General features: G+C 41.9%; 1 protein-coding gene across 4 annotated transcripts in view; it reads right to left on the reverse strand.

The window, feature by feature from the left end:
• Positions 1-1,835: 1,835 nt before the first annotated feature.
• The window catches only part of LOC107273155 (protein slit), a 135,657-nt gene continuing 127,756 nt past the window's right edge, over positions 1,836-9,736 (reverse strand). For 3 of the 4 annotated variants that reach the window (XM_015751066.2, XM_015751059.2, XM_025089680.1), the window contains 15 exons: positions 9,603-9,674; positions 9,351-9,514; positions 9,066-9,267; positions 8,895-8,966; positions 8,750-8,821; positions 8,592-8,663; positions 8,355-8,518; positions 7,894-8,113; positions 7,236-7,545; positions 6,942-7,155; positions 6,395-6,856; positions 6,129-6,332; positions 5,904-6,056; positions 5,676-5,815; positions 1,836-5,598 (listed from right to left, as the gene is read on the reverse strand). In XM_015751066.2, the coding sequence (XP_015606552.1) occupies positions 5,512-5,598; positions 5,676-5,815; positions 5,904-6,056; positions 6,129-6,332; positions 6,395-6,856; positions 6,942-7,155; positions 7,236-7,545; positions 7,894-8,113; positions 8,355-8,518; positions 8,592-8,663; positions 8,750-8,821; positions 8,895-8,966; positions 9,066-9,267; positions 9,351-9,514; positions 9,603-9,674 (2,608 nt within the window). In that variant the 3' untranslated portion in view covers positions 1,836-5,511. Of the gene's footprint in view, positions 5,599-5,675; positions 5,816-5,903; positions 6,057-6,128; positions 6,333-6,394; positions 6,857-6,941; positions 7,156-7,235; positions 7,560-7,893; positions 8,114-8,354; positions 8,519-8,591; positions 8,664-8,749; positions 8,822-8,894; positions 8,967-9,065; positions 9,268-9,350; positions 9,515-9,602; positions 9,675-9,736 lie in introns of those variants that run through there. The other variant, XM_025089684.1, reaches the window with a different exon arrangement.

Raw genomic sequence — 9,736 nt, forward strand, 5'->3', positions numbered from 1 at the left:
TTTTGAGGCTTCTTCGCCTCGGGCCTTCAGCCCATTTCATGTCATCTCTTTCTATACTCTTTATCCTTTACCTTCATTTACGAAAAAAAAGTGTGACGTAGTGCGTCGCGAAACGTCTCTTTCTATACTCTATATCCTTTACCTTCATTTACGAAAAAAAGTGTGACGTAGTGAATTGATACGTTTGAATAAGTGCATCGCGAAGACATTATCTAAAGTTCGCGGAAATTCGCGTATTTTTCTATTCGTAACAAGTGAAAAATTAGTCCGCAACCGAAAATACAGGAAGTGCAAAATAGTGGCCAAGGCTGGAATCGTCAAGTCGTCACCAGAATGGACCTCGAGTATCGAAAGATGTACTGGACCAATGAACAATACAAATGGACAAGAGAAAGGCAGACGAGGATCCTGGGGTAAGTGATCTTTTTCTTTTTTCCTTTTTTTTTTCTACTCACCGTAAACATTTATGTAAGCGGCCATGCTGAAATCCATAAATTTGATATACTTAGCGGATACCGGAATTATAGCATAGATTTGACTTATATTTGTACGAGATTTTGGCGATGCATTCCGAATGTGTTCCCATGCTGCGCGGTAGTGTCTGACTATATTTCCAGCTATTCTTGTTTCCGAGTGATCAACCGCAGATTCCGCTGTGTACTAAATAATTTTTCCTCGTAAACCCGAGTTTTGTGTATTTTGTCAATTCCGCGTTCATAGCGCACCGATGAGAGAAGAACACTGTGGACTCTATTAAAATGCATATTTATACATAATATATTAACACTACAAAAATGGAGGTGCTACACGGATGTCAGCTCCAGCATCGCACTCTTTTAAAATCTCTTGAAAATGATTCAACAATAGGCTTTTTAAATAGTTCTCGAGAAGTTCTACAGTTCCTGATAGGTTTTAACAATCGTTCTGCTACGCAGCATCGGTAAAATATGTATTAAATATGCTTGTGGTATCATACGCTTCAGTGCAGGCAGACATGAGTTGCTTGCTTTTGTCATATTAAACTTACCGAGCTTACACTGTGCGATCGAATTTAGGATTGCAAAGACAAAAAGTATTTAGGCTATATCCGATGAGTTGTCTCGTTCTAAGGGTTACTCTGGGAATCAGTTGTAAGTTGTGGAGAATCTCTGCCCGCCAGGTTACCCGTTCGTGATCACGTTCAGCTCGGCTACGACGGGATATGCATTATCGACGGAGGCGATGATCACGAAATTCTATTCCCGGACTCGCCGCTACGAATTAGCGCCATGTTTTTGGTATCGCCTAAAACCGTAGCGTTGTGCATCTCCCTACTGATCTCTGGTATGAATCAAGTATTTAAGATTGTTCAGAGTGCTAACGATACCGACAAAATAAAAATGAAAAATTTGTATTTTTCGGAGCTGTGAAAACGAAGGATCGAACTTAAACAAATGACATAGAATGTCCCCTTAGATTTGCAGCAGCATCTCAGGATACCTTGGTGTAAAAATCTCTACGTCGTCGAGGAATCGAAAGGTGCGCGAATAACGTAAGTTTCATATTCGTATTGTTAAACATATGACAGAAAGAATTGTCATACACGGGAATTGCTGCGAAGTTCCGCATTCGCGAAATTATATTTTCTTGCAACAGCCAATGCATAAGTTGCATCTGCATAGGTCAAGCGGCTTGTTCCAATATTTACAAAGGGCAGATTGGTGGCGAGGTGGAGTGCAGCTAAATTAATTCGTACAAACGTATAAAGCAAAACGTTAATACTAATGTTGAATGGTAAAAAGGTATAAGGAACTCATTTACGTCATGAGCTGTTATCGATTTACAAGGAGACGAAAAACTTTTCATACATTTATTTAATAGCATTCATATTTCGAGGATTTATTACATTATATAAACATAGACATTTTGTTTTCCACGCTAATTCCTAATTTAATGCCTACATATATATATATAGATTTTCATATAATAATTTATATATATATGTATAGCTAATAGTATTCCTAGGCATGCAGTATTCCATTGTTTATTTGGTAAAAAGTGCGCCGTGCTAAACACATTTATTCTCAAACCTTATTCGCTTACACACACATTCTTGTTCTCTCTCTATTTTTTTTTCACTCCCTTTTTATTCCATCTAAACGCACAAGGACGCACGCACTCCTATTATCTGTCACTCTCGCTCGCGCTCTCAAACTTTCATACCTGCAATTATACGCTCGTCCTGAACTTATCGATTAGCTGAACCTTAATGTGCAGCGTTCAGTACCTTTGAAAATTGAATAACATTCGCCATATTACCGATGGTAGTTTTGGAATTTGTAAAGGTACTGGCCTGCGTGTACATTAGAAAAGAGTGTCGATGCACGAAAAATTTTATTATACACAATCGAAAAGAAAAATTCATTCGAGCACTTTAATACATACAGACACCATTATCAGTGAACAGTTTATATCCTCTGTCACTATCAAGTTTCATTTAATTTTTTTAATAATTTTTTTCAATTCATCCCACGATCAATCAAGGTCTCGCCGAATAATTTTATACACGTGGAGTATGTTGCATTTTTTTCAAAAATTGTTATTGACAATTTATTGAGTTCAAGTGGTACACGACACTCTTCTCGGCATTACGTACTCTCGCTTCTCCTTAATTATTGTCCACAAAGACGCCATGCACTGTACCCACCAAGGCTGTACCATTACCAAAAGATGATTCATCTCGTCTCAAACGTTAATTCGGTTATACAGATAAGAGATAACACTTGGAACGTACGTTTTTTTTTGCAGAACTGGAGTTTCGCATCGCGTACGATACTCTTTTGCTTTTTATATTTTTCATTTGTTTGCATCTGTTTCTTCTTGTTTCGTTGCCATCTGTCTGTCGGTAAAGAAGAAATTTTTATCGTATGGACAGAAACTTTAGATTGGCTACCATTCACTAATCTGTATTATCGGCATTTGGTTTTGTATATATATATATATATTTGTTTGGCGAGTGTCACGTGTTACTGAATAGTGTATCAATTTTTCTATTAAGCTTAAGGTTTAACGTAGTTGAATAGCAGGATACGCTTGTTCTGTTCTTCGATTTTGTCCATTTCCTTTTTCTTTTCTCTTGTTCACGATAATTTCCCATATACTCAACTTAGGTACTAATGACGGCTTACAAAGTTGTAAAAAGAACGGGTGGGCCAAACTTATGTAACTACTAATACTATGAAATTATATTATTATATAACTTATGCGTGACGTTATTATTGTACACCTATTATTAATTTAGTCGACGAGGTGGGGTAGAGAAATAGTGGAGCAGATTTTTTTGTTCCCCCTTCGTCTCTTTCATTAGGACGATGGGAATTTTTGTTTTGTGGATGTTAAATGCAGCGGTACTTGTGAGTACCTGCCTTCCGTAGGTTCATTATTCTCCTACGCTCTTTTGTGTTATATCTATTTACGTCTATTATCTGCCATTCAGGGATTTCGCGATATCAGTTTTTGTTTTTGGAGTGGATTCGGAATGGAGAGCACATTCGAGCCATTTAATGCCTCGGATATTCAAGCGATGGGTTTTGGGTCGGTTTAACTCTGACAGTAGGAGGGACAGAACGAGTTAAAAAACTGGCACAATAATAAATGCATGGAGAAAGGTACAGGCATATAAAAAAATTAGCCGTAAACAATATAGCAGTATGCAGTTCGAAGAATAAACGTAGAATTAGTATAGAAGTCGCTCGTGGGCCATAAACATCTTGATTTTAAATAAATAAACGTTAAATATTTGCAGTGGATAATTAGGTTTCCTAGTAGGTACTAGTTATACGGGCTCGTATACGTTCGCGGGCGTCGTTTGAAATCGAATTTTCAACGAACGTTATCGGAGCGACGATCGATTAACGAGTTCCACGTATATTCCATGGCAAGCCACGAGATTGCAAGCGACTTATGTCTAGTCTATAAATAAATTATTACACCGATTAATTTCACTTTCCGCACGCAGTTTTCACCAGGTCTGCAAAGTAGTCCATATCGGTTAAACGATGCCTGCGAGAAGGATAACGTAACTTGAAATTCGGCAAGGATTCGCTTTATCTTCAAATTTGAAAAACTATCTCTCAAAAACGCGAGAATGATCGCATCGTGTAAAGTAAATATGAAGATTTTAGATTAATTATTTTTTATCTACATTATCTTTTATCAGCTGCTGCGGGGTTACGAAGCACTGCCTGTTCGTTTCTCTTTAGTACGATCGCGAACGTGATTTTTGAATTTGACGCCTCATGGAAATTGACAAGTTATTCGTCTCGTGGCTCGTTAGTCGAGTTTATGGGATCAGTTCGAATTCGATGTGGCGATCATCATGTTGAGAAGCGTCGCTCCGCAATTTCTTTGGATACTCTGGCTCTTCGTGAATTTTCAAAAATTATGCTGCATTCCCACTGCTGCCTTGTTTACAATGCACACGGAGAGATTTTCGTCGAATGACAATTCGTTTCGATTACGAATCAATTGGAAAGATTTATTCGATGCATAAAATTTATTCGCGAACGGTGTATTTGCAAATTCAATTAAATTTCACTGTTACCAGACGCGAGGTAATTATCAATGCGAAATACGGTTAAATTGCATTTAATTTCTAGTTTGGATCATTGGATTAAATGTACACAGAGGTCTCGCGTCCCTGTCCACGTAATATACATCTGTAGGTTGCTTTGTTCTACGTGGTAACAAAATTATTTTGCTATTTGAATATTGCTATTTGATTGCTATAGTGGCGGACAGCACTGCAGCGCAATTGAGAGAAATTCACGAAATCCAAGACGTGAGAATTTTCATTGAGAATCCAAGATCGGATACGACGTGAGAGAAGAAAAAACAACGATAGCTCACTTATGAAATACGCTCGATCAAAAGTCGCCAGCATGAAATAACGTCCCTGATGGAAATTGCAAGTATATAGAAGACGTTTCTTCATGCTTTACATAAATTCACGTGTGATTGAATAATCTTTTTGATTGGACAAATAAAAGAAAAAAAAAATTCCTGACTTCCAGCTGCCGCGAGATACGGCTCTAGGCATACGAGGCTGAGTTACATGTCTGCTGCGCGTAGATGCTCGTGTAATATATCTATACGTAGTTTCGGTTCGCAGATGACTTCCTTTAAGTCCATCGTTACAGGTAGATTGATCATAGACGAATATCCACTATGTATAGCTAGCCAATATCGAGATAGTTTTTACGCTTATGTATAATATTTTAATAATACATATCACACTGAGCCAGCTGTGTGTGTCCATCTAGTTTAGCCACGCACTTCGTCACTCACTCGTCGTGGCGCTGTACGCACGCGCCATTCTCGGGGCACCACTAATACGTCGAGACGACGCTCTTTAATCTCTAGAACGTTGAATCGTCCCTTTTGAAATTCGGCATAACGTTGCATAAGGTTTCTGGATTACTTTTCAACGTATTCTGTCTTTGAGGTTATAGCGCGTGAGATGTGCGTTGCTTCCTAGTAGCACTTGCGTGTGCACGTGCACTTGCGCACCAGGTCCACGTCCTTCGTGTATCGCGTGCCGTCGTTGCACATTAGACGGACCTGAAAGTCATTGCATCACTCGATAGACTCTTTTGAGTGAACGTCGATAGAAATTTTTAATGAAAGTTCCCTTTTACCTTGCGTCGTTTGGTCTTACGCGGTAGACAACAGGAATTGGCACAACTACCCCAACATTTCGCCAGTTTTACTGGACGTCGACTGCGGCATCCGTTTTCGGTATAGAACTCGCGAGTGTGTTCCTTGCGACAGGACGGCGCTGAGGTAGAGAAGAAAGAGATAATATGAATATCAGACTGTACCAGTAATGGATTCATTATCAATTGTGGTAATCATAGACGGATGACCTTTTTCACAAAATTGACCCTGCCAGCCGGTTTGACACCGACACGAGTAGCCATTTCCGTATGGGGATGGTACGCACTGCGATCCTTTCCTACAATCATGATCCTGACATGGATCAGACACACTTCCGAGTCCTAGTACGGAAATAGCCACGTCTGAAAAAAAATATTTGTACTTTCAGAATCATTGACGATGACTACTTTGTCGAACAAGGACGAGGCACTCACCAGAATGTTCATGGGCAACGTGCTCCTGTGGCATGGATTCCTCGCTGCTACCGGCATTACTAGCGCCTTCAGCTTCGACGACGTCCCTTCCGGCTTCGTCAGCTTCCTCCTCGCCAAGAGTACATCCTGGTGAGACACGATGTCTCCTGGCGGCATTGTTGAAGTCGACGAGCTTGTGATTGATCCACATTCCAGATATACATCCTGTATGCCAATAACGTAATTATGAGTGTTCGGACTTATGAAAATAGACAAAAAGGTCGTACCTTGGAAGCTGGTGACATTACGAAGATGAAATTGCGTAAAAGCCACGCTAGCCACATCAGGTGGCACTCCACCGACGTACATCTGTGTGGTGAGCTTGAGATACTCCCTGGGTCCTTCATTGATGATGCTTCTGGCATGACCCCGGTCCACCCTCATGGTAAAGTTCTTCTTAATCGCGAGTAACTCAGCCATGTGGGGTTTACCATCAGAGACCATCTCGTAGCTGTACATCGTCGAAGTGGGGTAGTTACCAACGTCATAAGACACCCTGACCCGTCCATTGTAAAGCTCGACGGCAATATGTTCTCCATCGTTCCCATCGTACAGAAGAATCCCGTTCTCCTGGCTGGTCGCGAATACTATAGTCACGTTGGCCTCGGGCCTAGTGCGAAGCGGCTCCAACTCGACCAGCGAGCTGTTGTCCACGAAGCTCAGACTCGTCAGGTACTCGCATCGTTTTCCTGATAATTCCAAGAGATCAGCATTCACCGAAGGACCATGGATGAAAAAGACAGTGATCGATACTCTGCATTTAATCGTACATACCGGTATAGCCGGGGTGGCACTGGCAAAGATAATCAGCAGCAGAGGCAGGGGATGGTTGGAAGCAGGCGCCATGTTGACAGTCGTGGTGGGCGCACGGACTAGTCTGAGGATATAGCATAGCTGTGGATGGTGCCCCTTCGCAATACCTTCCCGTGAACTCCGCCGCGCATTTACACTCGTAGTCATTTATGCCGTCGATGCAAGTAGCACCGTTCTAGAAGGTAAGAAGACGACGAGAGATTTCAATTATCAAGACCAGGCGAAATGAGGATAACAAAGCAAACTCAGGCCAACCTGGCACAAATGATCAACGCAGTCATCCAGGTTGGTGGAACAGTTGCGACCTGCGAAGCCGAGTGGGCACTCGCAGCTGTAGTGGGTCTGGTGGTCGACGCAACGTCCGCCGTTCTCACAGGGGTCGTGCCCTTTTGTGCAAAAGGGTATTTTCGCCCCGCAATATTCTCCCATGAATCCCGGGGCGCATTCGCACCGATAGGCCTCGACGAGGTCGACGCAGGTGGCGTTGTTGGCGCATTTATTCTCCGCGCAGTCGTCCACGTTGTTCTCGCATCTGGAGCCCTCGTAGCCGGGGGCGCAGAGGCAACTGTCACACACCGACTGAACGTCAATCGAGACATTGAGCCTGATATTGGATCGCGGACTTTCCGCCAAACCCAGCAAAACCGTTCGCGACTCTCATTATAAAGCTAGATCAATAGAGCTAATTGTTCTCCGCTAGATAATATTTTTTTTTGTGGTTGCGCGCGAAAGGAGACACAATTTTGGATCGTACCAGGTCACTCGTACGTAATACTTAAGAATAAACAACATACACAGTGTGATAATCGTGCCAATTTTTCGTAATACAATTTCAACGTGATTCCGAAGCTGCCAATCAGTAAATCTATATAGGATCTAATGACGAACGGATATGACGATTGGTGATATCTACCCAAATCTTCCTTCCTCCAGTACTTTGCAAGTTCCGGCGTTCCAGCAAGGATTTCCAAAACACGCGTCAATTTTATTTTGGCACCTGTCTCCGTGATATCCTGGCGCGCACTTGCAACGAAATTGTCGCTCGGGTAACGTCTCGCATATTCCACCGTTTTGACAGGGGACGGTGTAGCACACGTCGCACTTTGCCAGGACCTCGGCTGGCTGCTGTTTGGCTGAGCGGAAGAAAGGTCTACGATTAATGAGCAATTTTAGTGCCGTTCTAAAGACGTGGGTTAAAACAACGAACTAAAAAGGACAAACGCGTTTAATTCGGAAATTAAAAGTGATCGAGGACATTGACCGTAACTTTCAGTGAATTACGAGTGCTTTTATGAATGATCTTATACGGTTGAGACAATGAGAATGATAATGATGAATGACGAGGAACCGGAATGCCTTTATGTAAATGCTTACTTCTGCACTGAAAGGCGCTCGCCTGTGTCGTTAATAATATTTTATCCTTCATCGACGGCGGCTCTATGCACTTTGCTATACCAGCCTCTATAAAATCCTCCTTTACCAATTCGGCCAACCAGCGCATGTTGCAGTCGCAATATAGCGGGTTGGATCCAAGTGCTCTGTAAAGTATTAAATGGTCATTTAACGATTTTTAAGATTAAGAAATTTCATCTTCTCCCGCGATATGCTTACAGATTCGTGATGGACTTCAGATCCTCGAAGGCACCTTCCGGGATCAACGATATGTCGTTGCCATGCAGGGATCTGTGGATCGTAGCAGTGGTTACGTAGGAGCGTTCATTAATTAACGAATTTTCAAAATACCAATACGGACGATAGGGACCACTCACATAATTCGTAGAGATTTCAGGCCAGCCAACGCATTCCTCTGTACGCACTGTAGCTTGTTGTAATTGATGATCCTGAAAATAGAAAGGGTCCACGCGGTTAACTCTTTGGGCTCCGTATCGTCGTGACGAATATCATGATACTTACAGATGAGACAATCTCGTGAGATTTCGAAAGGTGTCGTTTGACAGCATTCCAATTTGATTGTTACTCAAGTCTCTGAAAAATCGATGCTCACCGTTAGCATTGGGTCGTGCTTGATTAATAAATATATAAATTTCATTTAGTATCTCGATTAAAAATTTCTCGGGTGCTTACAGCCTTGTCAAAATTTTAAGATGACTCAAACGCTCCGGTTGAATGGTCTTTATGTCATTGTAGTCCAAATAAAGTTCCGTGGTTTCCGGCGGTATTCCACGTGGAATTTCAGTTAGGTGGGATCGGGAACATCTGACGACGGAGCCGGCGCAATTGCACTGCGGCGGGCAGTAGTCGTCGCCTAAGCAGCCGACGCTGTCGCCTGAGGATCAAAGGAATTTCATTTTGTGTATTTCTCTACTTTCGATTTACGTAATTTCAGTACGCAGCTGTTAACGAACTCACTGTTGCATTTGAACTCGTGATGGGGAATATCCTTGATATTGGCATCCTTTAATCGAGGAGGGTCGTGACAGCGACCGGTAATACCAGGCAAATCGCGTTTCCTCAACCACTCGGCAAACCAAGCCAGATGGCAATTACAGGAGAGTGGATTTCCCTGCATATTACTGTCCATACGATAAAGTCAATTAGTCACGCTGATTACGGAATTATATCTAACAGCCTCCGAGATATCCGCAATTCCTGGATACTTACATGGTATGTATATGGCCGAGACCATCGAATGCTCCTGGCATTACGCAAGTAATGGCATTGCCATGAAGGTTCCTGCGTACGTTATATTACTTTGAGTCTCTTTTTTTTTTTTTTTTTTTTTATTGAAAAAAAAA

Source organism: Cephus cinctus, unplaced genomic scaffold, assembly GCF_000341935.2.
Source record: "Cephus cinctus unplaced genomic scaffold, Ccin1 Ccin1_scaffold0087, whole genome shotgun sequence".
NCBI classification, from domain to species: Eukaryota; Metazoa; Arthropoda; class Insecta; order Hymenoptera; family Cephidae; genus Cephus; species Cephus cinctus.